This window comes from Columba livia, chromosome 18 (assembly GCF_036013475.1).
Source record: "Columba livia isolate bColLiv1 breed racing homer chromosome 18, bColLiv1.pat.W.v2, whole genome shotgun sequence".
NCBI classification, from domain to species: Eukaryota; Metazoa; Chordata; class Aves; order Columbiformes; family Columbidae; genus Columba; species Columba livia.
Window position 1 is genome coordinate 11,029,446 of NC_088619.1, and position 16,646 is coordinate 11,046,091.

General features: G+C 40.5%; 1 protein-coding gene across 2 annotated transcripts in view; it reads right to left on the bottom strand.

Moving 5' to 3' along the window:
• PRKCA (protein kinase C alpha) overlaps positions 1-16,646 on the bottom strand; it is a 116,876-nt gene that overhangs the window by 15,852 nt on the left and 84,378 nt on the right. The window contains exons 6-9 of one of the 2 annotated variants that reach the window (XM_065034975.1): positions 15,877-16,033; positions 15,647-15,781; positions 14,806-14,902; positions 1,756-1,779 (exon numbers count right to left, since the gene is read on the bottom strand). In XM_065034975.1, the coding sequence (XP_064891047.1) occupies positions 1,756-1,779; positions 14,806-14,902; positions 15,647-15,781; positions 15,877-16,033 (413 nt within the window). The remainder of the gene's footprint in view (positions 1-1,755; positions 1,780-14,805; positions 14,903-15,646; positions 15,782-15,876; positions 16,034-16,646) is intronic. The other variant, XM_065034974.1, reaches the window with a different exon arrangement.

Consider the following 16,646-nt stretch of genomic DNA (forward strand, 5'->3'; position numbering starts at 1 on the left):
CAAAAGATAATGCAGGCTACAACCTAACGTCCCTCTTTTGCTCAAAATAATCCCATATACCAGCAGAAGCAAAGCCAAGAGGGTTTAATAATACTTTGGGATTTAAGCGCTTTCCCTCATTTACCTAATGTGTGTAAATAACCTCTCTTTGGTTAATTTACTTCATGCCATTGACATATGCTTGACAATTAAGGATAAGTGATTTTCTCACTGCACCACAAATGGACAGTATTTACATACCATCACTGTTTTGCAGATAAAGAAAACTACAGCGTTTAAAGTTCATTCAAAGTCACACAATCAATCACCTTACAAGCCTGGCCTGGCATATACCTTCAGCAGCCTCTCTGGAAACCACACAACGCAACCTTCTCCTCTCTCCAGAGGTGTTTAAAGTGTAAGATTAAAAGGGATGAGTTGATTCAGACTCCAGCCCTGTACGAGTGCGGGCAGTAATGCCAAGTCAACCTCTGATAAAATAACCACATCACTTGAAAAGCGCATTCAGATTGGATGGCTCTTCCTGCAGCTTCATAAATGCAGAAAGTTTCCACCCTGCCGCAGGGGTAGGAGTTTTGCCAGCTCTGATTTCTTTAAAAAAATCATTATTTTTAAATTGTAATACAGCTTAAACCGTGGAATTTCTTCCACCACTACTAGTACTTGCGGGCACGAAAGCAGCGCTTGGAGAGGCTAATCAGGACCATGTGTTGTGCGAAGGTTTAGGAAAAGCTAGTCCTGGGCACCAGCCTAAGTCCCTGATTGTGCAAAGGAAAGATGGTCCCTGGGCAGCCCTGGCTGGGACACATCCAGTGTCTGTGATGGAGCTTTGGTTTGGGACAAAGCTCCTTTTAAAGATCACAATGCAAGACCGAGCCATAAGCCAAAGAAGTAAAAAGGCTATTTTAATAACCTTTATTTGTACAAGATGAAGAAATGGTTTTAAGGAACAGCTTTGCTGGCCGTGTCTTTGCGATCCCCCCACAGACGGGATCTCAGATAAGAGAACAGATCCTGTTCTTATGCTATGAGAAGAGATTTCAATATCCGTCTTTTCACCAAGAAGTAATGGAGATCCAAATCAGGCACTGAATGGAAAATCCTGGCTTTATTACTGACATTTCTAACCCACTCGGTAGGTTGTCAGCAGTCTATCTGAAGCCACAAATCAGCTTTTGTTCGAGTCAGTTTGTTTCTTGGGGTCCAAGCCCCGTTTGGGCAGGGAGCGCTTCCTGCGGTGCTGCAATCCCAGACTTGAGGTGAACAGCACTTTTTACAACAAAAAACCCCCAAACGAGCGGCAGATCCACCAGCAGGTCCCAGTGCTGAAGGCACCACGCTCGCTCCATCAAACACACAAGACAGAATTGTCAGGATCTGCAGGCGGCATCTTAAAATAATATTAGAGAAGCCAGCCAAGGCCTGTGTGCGCCGCTCAGATTCAGTGAGCTACCGAGACGTGCTGCTCTGCTTCCCTCTTTTATCTGTTTTAATAGACACTGCTCTCAATTTGATAACTTCTTTTTCTCCATTCGGTCAGGTGGGCACTGTGTTCATTTTCGATCTACATTCGGACTGCTTCGCTTAATATCTTCGATAAAAACACAATATTGTTACAACAAAGCCAGCTTGCAGCCAACAAACCCAGAAAAACAGTATGTTAAAGATAAATTAGTCTGCGCTGGCAGCAGAAAAGTTAATGTGAGAAGAAACCAAGACATGCACATCGCCTTACTGCCTCTGGTTTGGACGCACCTTATCTCGGCCAGTTCTTTTACCCTGGAACCACAGGTGAGACACGTTTTAGTTATCCAGCCCAAACGCACTTCTCCATGGAGTCTCACAGAACCTGCAGCGTGTTACACTGGAGACTCTCTTGGAATGTGGTGTGTGCTTTTTGGAAGAGATATCTCAGGTCTTGCAGTAAAAATGATTTTGATTTATTTTGAATCTAAGTGTAACAATTGTTACTTTAATTAGATATGAAAAAAAGAGAGTTTTCTCCAAAACCTAATGATACGCATGAGGCAAAGAAGAAAAATAAGCGATTAGTGTATAGTAATCCATCATTGCACTCAATTTTCCATCACTGCAAATGTTCTTATTGAGACTTCAAAACTTAGTTGTTTTTTTTTTTTTTACTGTGAAAACAATATAATAGGACAAAACAATAAATCTGAATATCGGTGTTTCTGCCTTCTAGGTATTAACTATAGTTCAGTAACTTCAGAATTACAGAGCAAAAAGACTGAATTGGTCATTTTCCCCACCAGCCAATAAATAAAATTTGCGAAGAATCAAAAAAAAAATAAATCTACACAATTCACATTCCTACCCGCAGTCTCTCCAGGTCATTGTGTTGGTGCTTTAACACCTTGTACTGCTCATTTTCCTTAATTCTCTTTCGCTGCTGTTTGCAGCATTCGCCCCAGCACGTTGGGTGTTCCCGGCGGGAAAACAAATTGTGGGTTCCAAAACCACCCAAACTTGCTGCCAGCCCTGAGCACATAGGGCAGGACCCCCGTCCTTGCCCAGGAATAAGTATTCAAGCCAAAAAAGAGGCCCCGTGACGTGCAGTTCACTAGAGGATGCGTTTCTGTGTTGTCAAGGCAACTCGCTCTCAGCAAGTTCAGCTGCCCAGCGGGGAGATCTGCTGGTAATGCGTTTTCAAGAGGAGAACGTGATAAATGGAAAAATATTTAACAACAATGCTGAATTCCCAGCGCACGTGGGGAGGTATATACCCCGCAGCAAACGCTCTGCCAGGGAACACGATTATCTCCATGTTTCACCCATTACTGGTTCCACCGAGAGCTCTGTCCCCCTCCAGAACCACAGCTCTGCTCCCCATCACCCACCAGCATCCCCTCCCCAGATCCCACCCACGCAGCGACATTAATCGACTGAATGATGAACACCAGAGAGCAGCGCTGGCTTCAGTCCGCAGTGCAAAGACCCACAGTTTAGATTGCATGAGGGTCAGCAGTCCAAGGACTGACTGAACAGGCTTTATCTTGGACCCCAAGACTTTCTTGAGGTCCATGGAGCAGGAATGTCCTCTTGCCACGATTCGATCCCTCCACCTAAGTCTAACTAACAAAATCCCTGCTGCTCACACTGCAACAGGTTCTCACCAGTTCTCTGCTAGACCCCAATGTGCTCTCCAAATGTCACCAGGTGGTGGAACAAGCCACCTCACGCTACCCTGCCTTTTCTTAATGTGTCTGTTCCCAATTCTGAAGTTAACCCAAAGCAGGTAACACTCTGCATGTCACTTAAAGAAAACGCAAAATAGGCGGTGAGAAGCGTGGAAAAGAACAGTGTGAACAGTAATGCTTGGGTTTCACCATTTCAGCCCAGGAGGCTTCAGCCACGAGAGTGAAATTAATGCTCAGTTATGTCTGTCAATACCTGGACTCTACGTAATAAACATGAGAGCAGCTCAGATCTCTGACAAACCGTAGATGTCACTGGCAGAACTGACAAATCTCATACTAAGGATGCAAAAAGGAGCAACCGAAATAACTCAGCCGAGTCTCAAGGAAGGACGAAAAGCCTATTCAGGTTTCCAGTCATGACAGCTCAGTGGGGACTCTGATCAACAGGTCGAGCCATTAGCAAGCCTTTAATAAAGTAAATAAATTAGAACAAATTCCAAGTCAAAATCTGGAGGAAACAACCTCCCATTTGCTGAAATGTTCTCCATCATCGTGGCAGCTTGTTTCTTACATTATTGCATTTCCAATTCCATGTAATTATAGATGCTATGAAGGGCTATCAATTTCCTAGTTCATACAACTTAATTGTTAGGATGCGGAGAATCTGAAATGAGAAGAGTCCATTTCTAAGCTCCTGCAAGACCTAATACTTCACCAGACTGAGTTTTAAGCTTAATACCATAACCTAATGCAAGCTTATAATTCATTAGCTGAGAGTTTTGTAGTCATGGAAACAACACAGCAAAGAGAAAGTTCGAGCCTGAGCTGCGGATGACTTGGGGACGGTCGCACCTGAGCTCGTGCTGCTCATGGTCAGAGGAGAGAAGGAATGCCAGTGGCCATTTTACCTGTTTCCCTACAAAACGTGTGCTGAGCAATCTGGGGAGACGCTTTTGCAATAAATTTCCTGTGAAATAGAACAAAAGACACAGCTCTTGTGCTTCTGACCTTGGCTGAACAAAGAGGAAGGCAACCCATCCTTACTGTGCACTCTCATTCTTTCTTGTTCCTCTCAAGAACAAATAACGAATGAACTAAATTACAGAAACGCATTGCACTAATGAACATATACACACGTACTTATCCATACAGAAAGGAGCAGACTGAAGGTGCCTACAGGAGATATGGCAAAGCGGCCAGACACATGGGTACAGGAACAGGCACCGCAGACACCAAGGACTCGTGAAACCGCATTCTAGCAAAGCCTCTTTGCAGCAAGGGCAACACTGAAAATCTGCAAATAATCCAAAATCCGCACTCAGGTTTATTTTCATGATGGTAATGCCACTACGGTGAGCTACAACATAATTCGTAAATAATGCAATATATAGAAATGAAGTAAAACGCGATTTTACCTCGCTAAAATAGTTATTAAAAATAGCTAGGAAAAAAAAAATCTTATTCCCATTGCTAATAAAAAGGCACAAAGGGAAACAGGATGCCTATTGGTGATATTGGTGATAAAACCCTACCGGGGAGTTAAATATGGACTATTTTACGGCTTTAGTTTTCCCCTCATTTCCTCTCCTCCACCCCTTAAATTAGTGTCATATTTACCCTTTTGTTTAGTAATAGTAAATTTATTTAAAGGATTTGCATGAAAAGGATTCAAAATGCCTTTTTGCAGAAAGCCCGTCCGGAAACACAGGGAACCCACCCGGGGAACCTACTCGGGAACCCACTCCTGAAGCCGCCCACACGCCGCGCTGCTCCGCTCATCACATTGGAACGATGATACCACAACCTATGTGAATTAATTCGGGCCACAAATTAAAGAAGAGAGAGCAGCGTGTTCCAAAATGAATTCTAGATGGTTAGTAAACCGGAGTTCTTTTGCCCGACCCAGTCTGAGCTGAGCGTTTGGAACCCGGGCCTCTTGTAACGCCGTGCGGGCTCACAACATCAATGAGATCATTCTTCTATCATCAATGCCAGCTAATAATCTTGAATAAAGGGCTGTATGAAAAAACACCATAATGAATTTTATCAAAATAGCGGTTTAATTTAACAGGTTTGTGTATTTTAAAATATACAGATGCAAACAATGTGCATTATTTCATTTCTTTCAGGCCTTTACGCAGCCCTGTTTCTGCTTTGGGAGCTATTCCGTGTTCTGTACTGACCCCTTGTGGTTCCTCACTCCGAGGAGAAATCATGTTCTCAAGCTCAACATTATGTTAATTGGATGTTTACTTAGGATAAAGGTAGTGAGAGAACCCAAAAGGCCAATACAAGAGTTTCATATACCATACAGCATCTCGACAGAGTTGCTTCTTTTGGGGGGGTTATAATCACATTCATTAATTTTGTTAATTGGTTTTTTTTTTTTTTTTTTTTTTTACTGTTTTGTGTTGCTGTAGAGAAATTAGAACTGTGTGAAGTACTTGAATACATGGTTTCCAAAAAACCTTCAAATTAAATTTGCGAGGCACAAGATTAAGGTAACCACATCCCCTAGAAAATGTACATAATGAAGTCAAATGATTGTGAATGATAATAACTTGAAAAGAGATATATGAACATCTATCCTAACACAGGAGTTTTGGGGAATATTGCCCTGGACAACTGTCTGGCTGTGAGCAGCACAATGGAGAGAGGGAAGAGTTCCCTGTTTGGCACTGTCAACATGTTTAATCTGTTTAATAATCCTGCGGCCACCTGAGTCTACTTTGTTTTCTGCCTTTATTGCCAAACCCTGCAATGGAGCAGTGTCTAACCAGATGAAATGTAATTAAATAGCCTGCCTAGGAATAATAGTCAAGAATCTTTGAAAATACCCTGTGATAGCGGTAATAAAAAACACCCTGAAATAACAAATACAATGGCAGAACTGCAAATCCTTAAGTGGCAAAAAAAGCACTGCTTTTATATATGCTCCTTCATTTTTAATTATGCAAATTACTACTAATTTTCAATAATAAAACCTCCTAAGGTATATAAATTGCTTTTAAGCATAAAACATTTCAATATGGACAAAAAATTTCTGCTCTAAAATAATCCTTAATGACTTCAGTTCTACCCGATCGAAGCGCAAATGCCTGCGATCAAACACAACAGCCAAGAAAAGCTACAAAGCCTTGGGATTCTGCATCTGGGTCTTAACATGCTATGTAATTATTAAACACACACACAGACACACAAAGATAAAGGTGTTTTCTGCATGATGTTGTGAAAACAAAATAATGTATTTAAATATGTACTTTGCTAAGGGAACAAACGCAGCATAAATGCGTGATCCGCCCCAGTATCTGGTAACTCCCCAAACAAGTATTTACGCTGTTTGACTTTGCTCACAGGTTCTCAAATTTGCTACGAAATTATAAAGTCATTTTTGTACATTCTGCTGCTTTCTAGCTCCGAAGGGTCACGATACGCTCAGGAACACAGCCTGTCTTCTCCATCCGCTCCTGCTGTCCCCTCCAATTCCAACCCTGGAAACCTGGGGCTGGAAACCTCTCCATCAGCCCCACATTAACTGCTTATTTACAACATGATTTCCAAGACATGCGAACGCCAGGGGTGATGGGCTCGGGGAACGCGGCGTGCGGTGATGCTTTGAGCTCAGGTTAGCGATGCGAACTCGCTGCAATCATTTAGAGAGAAAAGGCAGACAATAAACAGGGAACCATTCTTTCTCCATGAAATACATGGAATTTTTGAGCCTTGTCTCCACATCAGAACAGAGTGCCAACTTTCTATGCTGGAATTCATGTTTATAATTCACAAGGAATGCGTCTGAATTCTGCCCAAGCAGCAGCGGCTGCAGGAAACCGTTCAGCTCTTTTTTTTGGGTGCAACTCCTACGATGGAAACACAAACTGTCCAAGGATTTTCCTCAGTTTCTATCAGTGCACTTCAGGGTCTGGATTTTACAACAAAGTGACAAAATTGTGTCAGATATAACTTCATATTTATCCCAGATGGGGTTTTTCAGGGTAGGTTCTGCTCTGTTTTAACACACCTTTCAACAGAGAAACTTGTAACTTCACTTCATTAAACAAGTTTCATCAATTAAACCAACACGGGCTTCTATTTTCAAATAAGAAGAGGTATAAAGGATTGAGGAAGGATAGTCCTCTTCTGTACAGGCTCTTCTGAGATAAAAATACCAGATAAAGAATCAAAGTTAAGAAAAAAAATCAGTTACTGATTACATGACAAATGATTACTGCATTAGGAAATACTTGGCAACGACAAATGGTCTTTTTCTTTGTTTTTTTTCTGGTTGAGTATTAAAACATTCGGTAAAAACATGCATTAATAACACAAGCAACTCTTCAAAAATAAAACTTGATTTTTAAATTAAGTATTTTAAGCTTTGAGCTACAGGATGTAAGCTGGTCTAGGTCAACTTGAATTGTAAAAATAGTATTGGAAGATGATAATGGCTTCAATAACAATGGCTTAAAGTCTTACAACAGTTTACAACACAAGAGCTTCAAATTTCAACTTAAATTCAACCAATGTATGAGACTGAAAGTGTGATTTGTGTCCATAACCTTTGCCCTGAGAAAGCAAGATAATTTGTTAGAGATACATGCACATTAGAAGTTCACACAGGTATGTTCTCAATGCTGATACGCGTCTTTTATGGCAATAATTCAGTGAGGTGTGAAAGAGGTAAAATGGGATGTAAACAGGTGAACTGGTAAATCAGGTATCAGAGCATCTGTGCATATGGGCAATATCTCTTATGATATAGTATACTCCAACTAACATATAGCAATATATGTAGTATATTATATCATAAAACATGCATGCTATAGTATGCAAATGTATCTATTTAAGTATAGGGTGAACATGAGCATCACTTAATCTGTGGAAGTTCCATGAGTGTCTTTCAAATTAAAGATGCACCATTTTCCATGAGAAAGTGGCATTCATTTAACTAATTCCTTCAAAAGGAAAGGCATGCCGCACCTGCTGAGGCTTGGTGACCCCTTTTGGTGAGTAAACTTCTAACCTAAGGAGGACTTTGTGACAAATCAGGGAAGATTTATGCTTCAATTGTTTTTTATCCATCAGAAAACGCTTAGAAGCCTTAGAAAAAAACAAGTGCATCCTTAAAACATGGTGAGAATGAAATAAACTTCAAACACTGGTAGAGGCGGTTGGGTGAAGAGGAAGGTGTGGGAGAACACCAAGGAGAAAACTACCTTGAAGAAGCTGGGATTGACATGACAGTCCTGGAAGAGACAGGAAAGGAGACACTGCGCCGTTAGTACAGGGCTGGCAGAGCAAAGCGACAACAATTAGCAGCAGAAGTAAATGAATAAAGACGGAGCAGCGAGGACACGGAGATGGACACGTCTGGTATGTACAGAAAGTCACGGCGAGGGCTCGGGGCAGCGCGGCACGACGACGGGCACGTCACAAAACCGCTCTGCAGCGTGGGACTGGGTCTGAACACGCACACGCTTCATGCATGAACATTCCTTGTGTCGTTAACCACTGCGATGCGCCAAGCTGAATGTATGTACAGATGTATGCGGTCTGGGCTCTTACCAACTACGAGCACTGGAGACGGGTGACAGCACAAATGTTATTTTTTGCCTTGTTTTGAGACACAAATTTAACCTTTATATAAAGGAAACAGAAATCCCTGCTATCAATATGATTTTCTATGCACACTCCTCACCTTAAATCACAACACGCAGGCTGAGAAAAGCCCTACAGAAATAACAAGCTGATCAGAACCGAGACCAGATATGGATGGCATCTGGTTAAGCAACTTCAAGTTCTCTACTTCCAGAGACGGTGAGAGGATGGGAAACTCCAGATATCTGCATATGGGAATTCCCCACGCCAAACTATAGCATAGAACAGATGGAGTCATCTAACAGCATCCCTATAGTGCTGCAAACTATTCTCTAATGATTAAATCTGCACCACTTAAAATTAGGAATGAGTGCCATGGCCAAAAAAAGGAAGCTCTTCTTTTTATATCCCTATATGCATAATGTGAATTGATGTGCCAGTGATATTCTAGCTGGTCATGGTTTCAGTATAACTCAGTGTCTCTTTCCCGAAAAGTCAATTTAATCTTTTCTTTTACAAATAGAAGCAGCAGCAACCTTATTTCTCTTTTCCCTGAACTGCCTGAAGTTACAGCTCTTGCTTCAAAATGGGGAAGCATACTGGTTAGATACAGGTATGGCAGAGATCATACCTTTTATCTATTAAAAAAAAATAATAGAATAAAGTAAATGCAGTATAACAGCTCTGGGGCACAAACATTGTCATCCTGCAAAGACTTAAGAGAAATGTCTAATGTTACAAGACTTTACACAGAGACCTGAAGAACTTTACTTACAATTTAACAAAATCACAAGCTCTTCTCCAGGTTTTTGGGTTTTTTTGAATGGAAGTATCGTATGTAATTAGAAAAGTCATTGGGTTCATAAGCTACTGAAACAGTCCCTGGAGCCTTGTGCTACCGCCCCAGCTGTGCAAGTGCGGCACGTTCATTTACCCAACCTCCAGCTCACAATTAAAACTGCTCCGGGATGCCCTGGATGTTGATTAAAGGAAAGAAAGAAAACGTCCTTTCGACCTAAAACTGTTGTGAACACCAGAAAAACGCCAGCTTAATGCAGAAAGTACTGTCCTTCCTAATAAAACAGCTGGAAGCTGCTTTAAAAAAGAACAAAACTAAAGGGAGTGTTGAAGATCTAAGAAATGCAGTACGAGCCGTGAAACAAACATGATTCGCTGATGTTCAGAAAGGGAATGATGAATAAACCAAGGGGGTTTCTTTAGAGTATAACAAGATTGGAACTCGTCAGAAAGCTTTAATTGTGCCTTGGAATCTGGGGACATTTTCAAATACCGTCTAACACCGGCTGCACCGCACAGAGGGCGGCCTGGTGGTGTCAGTGAACATCAGCTCTGCATGCTATATACATACAGAGGTGAGTTGCTAGTTCACAAAATCGCATCTGCACAAGGATTAACACACAAGTTGGGTCAAACTAAATGCTGTCCTGCATATTGGGGGAATTTAGTAGAAACACCTACAGCTCCATCACTGGAGAGGTTCTTGGTATTTACAGCCAAGCCTGATGGCCAAGCACAACATTGTCCTGTTCTTATATTTTAAATGGTAAGGCATTTTAAAGGACATTTACTTTAAGATCACCATGTTACTAGTTATGTTTAGAAGCACTGAGGTGTCACCAAAATGTCACCACTTCCAATTCCTAGATACAGTATCTACCCTGTTTCCTCTCTCCTTACTTTTCAATCCATTCAGTCTGCAAAAGAAACTACAGGTCTGGCTTCTGTGCAGCCTTCATCAGCGACTCCTCTGGCACAAAGCAGCTGTGAAAGGAACTCGTGTGATGATGATAATCTGAGAAGAACCGAAGCAGCAGCCTCGGGGTGTCCGGCCCCAGCAGCTACAGACCTGGGGATGCTGGAAAGCCGGGGCACGTCACTTCTTGGCAGCTGAAAGTCCATCGGGCGAGTGGACAATAATACGTAAGAGCTGCTCCTGGATGGTTTACCCAGTACCTGCATCAATCCCAGCGAGGGGAGACTGGAAATGCAGCACAAAACCAGTATGGTCCCCCAGCTACATGGGTTTACGGATCTGGCCCACAACGTCAACTAGTATAATAGATTAAAATGGTACCTGCATTTCCTCACCCTGACTGGTAACTATTTCATAGAAAAAGTACTTATATGAACAACTATACTTATTTATCAGCAATTGTTTTATTGTGGAGTGATTTTATCGTTACTCACGCAGTTAAATGGAATGGTACAAAACCAGCGGCCATGAAAAGCCACTGGCACCAGCTGCGATCTCTAACCAAGCCCGGCTGGAAGCCGGTGGCCACGGCAGCAGACGGGGATGGACATCCCCAAGGAGGCTCCTCCCCAGTGCCACCAGAACGGTCCCGTGCGGGTCCCCTCGGTGGGGACAGCACTGAAACTAAGGGAATGATTTTGTTCTGCTGAAACCTACACAAAGAGCTACACTTAAAGAAAATAATTAGAACAAAAGCAAATGTCTGACATCTTAAAGAGGATGTACCAGGAGGAGCATTACGTATCTTCCCCACAGATGCCCTAAAATGAGGATTATATGAGCAGTAACCTATTCCCTCGTAACAACTTGCCTGGATGACTTCAATTAGCAAAGCTGCCTGTAGTGACTTGCTCGCATCGCTTAATATACCTTGTACTTGGTAAATGTATCTACATGTAAGGATTATAGCTTCTCTGTTCTCTTTTTAATTAAAGAAAGTCATTGATATGGACCATAACAGCTGCTTTATTTTTAATAACATTTTCCATGATGGTGATGTGGAAAGGAGGGGACAGACGGAACAATTAGCCAGTCTACTTTTAAACCAGTATTATCCCATTATTATCCTAAGGTGATATTTAAGTATCAAGAAGTGCTTTAATAAGCAGCAAATTACAGGAAACAGGCATCGACAAAACCGAAATAACTTCCTACAACAGAAGTTTTAGAATCTGCATATTTCTTTTCGCCAAATAAAAAAACCAGAACAACTCCCTAAATGGCAAAAAAAATGCTACTGCTCAAATCATAGCCAGGTAGGAAAAACACAATTAGGTTGTGTTATTTCAATATTCTGCTTTTTGACTAGCAAAATATTGTAACCAGAAAATAAGTATATAACACATAGCAGATATTGCAGCTAAGATTTGCTCATTTGGGTCCATGGAGCCACCTGGGACCATTGGGGGTTCCCATGGCAACCTCAGCATGGACAATTATGGAGCAGCTACAATTATTCCGAATACGTCTGTTGAGAGCCGAGTTTTGTTTAGAGATGGCCACAAATAATGCCATTCGGAGAGAAAAATCACAACCCAAGGTGAAAATCAGATGAAAAACAGTGACAGATTTTATCCCGCCTCCACTTCCTACAGGAGGGTATTTTTATCTCTAAGTATTAATAATGATGTATCATCTATAAATCACTGAAGACAGATTTGATCACACCGTTAAATGAGCAGATAATTAATTCGTAAGTTTTAGTGATAGGTGAGATCCAGAAAATACGTAGATTGATTAAACGTTGCATAGAAAATACTGCAGTGCACCTCAAATTCTATATATCGGACAACTTCATATAGATAATACATAGACAGTATATAAAAAGAAAACTCCTCACAATAAAATCTAAAATTAATTAGCAAAGTCACTGTGTGATTCCATTAATGAAACCACCATTCTTCTCAATTCTTCTTTCCCAAATTTTGTATGACTAACAACCCCATTTAAATACGAAGTCGGGGTTGTTAAAGTGGAGCCAGAAAGACGTGACAGGCTTGTGTAAACAGCTTGAAATCAATGAGAACTTGAAACCAAACCTTAAAGAACTACAGACGCAGGCAGATACTTTAAAAACTCCCATTGATTTCAATGGCAAGTAGCTCCCAAGTGCTTTCTAAACTTTAATCAAAAGGGCAAAGTCAGTTTTAAGAGTGTCAGACTTTTTTTTTTAAGACTAGAAACTGGTTTCAGAAATTTCACATCTATGGGTTCTCTGATCTTTTATAACTCGAAAATATCCTTATTCTTCCTTAATATTAAGCAATGAGACTCTCATCCTAAAGTTTGTCTGTTCTTGTACAGCTTAGGTTGGTGTATCGCTCTTCACTACCACCATTATTCGTTTTAAGTATTTGATATTAGTAATGCAATATTTTTGTAGAAATTGTTGCAATTTTGTACTCAAAATTAAATCAGTGCAGCTTGGATATCAATCACACTGTCGTATATTGAAAAGTAGACCTGGCACCACAAATCCGGACTTGGTTAGCGAGCACCCTGAAGTTACTCTTTTCTAAAACCTGATAAATGAGCAGATAGCCCAGTATGACCCCTCGGTCCATCTATATTCTTGATCTTCCTGGCAAATACACTCCCCTGACCTGCAATCCTCTTCCTGTAAGGTTCCAAAGCTCATTTCGGAACAGTGGAAATATTTATTTAGGTGATGTCATTAAATCACAAATAGCAGCATATTTCCCAGTGCTACATGCTCCTTAGCCCAGGGCACCTAAAATAAAACGACTATGGAAGCCAAGACAGAAATGATACAAAAAATAACGTCAAAGATGATCAGAGTCAGCACCACTTGTGTACCGTACCAGAATAGCTAATAAGTTAAATACCACCATTCAGACATCTGTGCTGTTAATTTTCATGAGCCATCACAGTAATTCCCCTTGAAACCAAGTGAGAACATTACTTGGAAGATGCTGCTTGCCTCTGTATCTTCTCATAATGATAAACTTTGAGAGGCTGACCCTAAATCTCTTTGCCCTGTAATCGTGCATTATACTGGTCTTGGCCTAGTTTTAATTATATATTTTGCTTTGCTACCAATATCCCCATATATCATCGCTAAGTTATTTTTTTAAAACCCCAAAACTAAGAGATTGCAAATTCAATTTGTGAACATACTGCATATAATAACTGACATTTTAAAATAAGATAATTCTAGTGACTTTGCGCTGTCTCCGTCCTGAGAAAAAGCAGGTTGGTTTCCATACCTATATCACCAACACACACACATCCCCCCAATTCCAGAGTCTGTATATGGCAAAGAGACATGTACAGGGTGAAGAGAATTACTCTTAATGCTGTTCTTCCTAGGGAGGATAAAAAGTTAATATGATCTTGACTAGAAAATGACCTGGTGCAGCAAAATAAAATCACACTGGTCAGATCACAACTGTAAGGAAAGGAAAATGAAATGGAGATTCGAATACTTCTCAAATGTGTAACAAAAATCATAATTCATGCTGCAGACAGAAGTATGGTAGCTGATCCAAATGTGTTCAGAAGAAACTGATGCACCTTTTCTTTTCCTCTCTTGGAAGTTGAACATATGCCGATTTTCCTCACTTTCTTGGGTTAACCCATCTTTATTAATAATAATGTAGAATTCTGCCTGATGGTGAACATAAAAAACGCCATTTGAGGTTGAAAGGAACAGGCGTGTTTGTTTATGCACAATAGGTACATTCATTACTTTTTGGATAAACAGATAAAGTTGTAAATATTGTGTAAACGCCTCTTATCTTTAAAAACTTCCATACCCGTGTTAAAGACACCGGAATTTCAGATGACAACCTTCTACACAGATTTTGAGGCTCCAAATAATCAGTAATTAACACTGTAAATATTTTCTTTAAAAAAAAAGGGACTTAGTGCAAATCACTGTAAGTATGAAAATGCTGTTGTTTCTGAGAACTTCATTTGTCAAATAATATAGATACCAGATAACAGGTGGCAGATATTGCAGTAAGTATTAAAATACACTGAAATGATCACACATACTTGACACAGAGTATTTTAAAATACCGATTTATAAATGTCATGGCAGAGAAACTAAACGGTTAAAAAATGATACCACTACTGGATTAAACCATTTGGTCTGATCTGCTAGTAACCCAAAGGTACACGCTGCTGCCACAGGCAACAGAAACAGTAACACTCTAATATAAACTTCTAGCAGGTGTTTTTGGTTTATTTTTGTAATAAAGGGTAAAATTCACCCAATAAATATAGTCGCACCCATGTGTGCTTAATCCTCACCTCAAACTTCTGCCGGAGCTCTGCATTTCCATCCTCATCGGCATCTGGAATGGGAACATTATAATATTCACCTTCTTCTTGATTCAGCAGCTTGTACCTGTGCAACATTTGAGAAAAAAGTGGTGACTTTCCAGCTTTATTCCTGTTAGCCTCAAAATCTGATTTAGTTGTGTGTGTGGCTTGTATCAACGTCACAGGTATGTCAAGAACTGCTTTCAAAGATCTAAAGCAAACTCAGCAACACCATAGATTCAACCTAAAATTAGATCTTTAATCCCAGGCTATCTGCCAAGGCGGTTTCATAGGCAAGGAAATTCTTCCCACCCATCCTGTGATATGATGGGAGATACAAACCCTGAAGAACCTTCATCTCCAGTGCTTCTGTAGCCCTAAACAATCATCTCTGATGAGATGTCCTTTTGGAGATGTGATGAGTTCTAACCCTAACCTGGCATGTAATAAGATGGCATTTTAAAAAATCAGTTCCCATGTAATTCGAATTTGCTGAGCTATATATAACGTGATACGCTTAGTAATGAATAGATCGTATTTGAGATAAAAATAAAATGCGTATCACAAGACTATGTACACAGAATGGAGTTTGCAGCAGCTCCTGGCTCCAGCAGGAGTTTCACCAACACCACAAAAGAAAAGCATTCCTTTTATTATCCTCCTTTGTCATATAAAGCCTATGTTTCCCAGGCCTGGTTGCATTTTCAGTTAATTTATAGCATGAGATACAGCGAAAAGCTCAAACAAGGCTAGATTACATTGAAGAAAAATACCAGTTTTAATCTTTTTGTGAAATATTCTCTCCCTCTGTCTTCTCAGAAACTCTTACCATCCACTGGCCGGCATTTTCATAAGCTCTGACACCCCAAATGAAAGAGATCCCATGAAATCATTCCTGGTTGTTCGGTCCCAGTCCCAGACCTCCACGGACAACCGCCGATCTTTGTCTGCAGGTTTTAACTTGCTGGAAAAGAGAGAAATAGAGGGGTTTCCAATGCAAAGCTGAAATACATGATTCAATATGCACAAAGATACTCCAGCAAAAGCCATTAGACTTACAATGTGAATGACTCGTTCCAGTCTGGGTTCAGAGTGGAACGGATGGTTTTTGTTTTTTGTTTGCTTTCGTTCTTAGGATCCGGGATGAGCTTCAGTTTAACATAAGGATCTGAAAGTCCATTTGGATCCATAGGAATTAAGTTTTTTGCTTCTCGCACTGTCAATATAAAACAGAGATCATTTGTATAGGATTACAAATCACCAGTAAGAGAGCAACAACATGTCAGACCAGAGTTATTGAAACGCTGAAAAATAAAACAGATAAGACGTGAAACCCACTTGTCAGACTTGGCATGGAAGAAATTAGTTGTTTTAAAGTAACGTTGCACTTAGTGGTATTTATAAGAACAGTCCAGAGAAACGACAGGAGAGAAGAGCAATTCACAAACAACATGCACCTTCCAGGCAGCTCCTTCCCTGCAATGGAATGATTAAGTGTCCAAATCCATCACTATAAATAGCCATTCTTTGTGCTTTTATTTAGTCATCAGTCTTAGGTTATACTACTACAGGAGAATCAGCCAAATACTATAATGGCAACAGCCAGATGACAACAGATTCCAGACGACAGGTTATTTGATACAATCCACCCTTGGAAGATACCTAACAGTAAGCTTTCCTTGGATTCACAGCTCGTTAGCTGTCAGATGGAATCACTGAAAGCATTATGTCATGACAGCAACCAAAGTAAAAGCGCAGAGAAGACAATTTTAACTTCAGCTTCACAAAAAACTTAATATAGCTTCTATTTTTACAATGTCAAAAGAAGA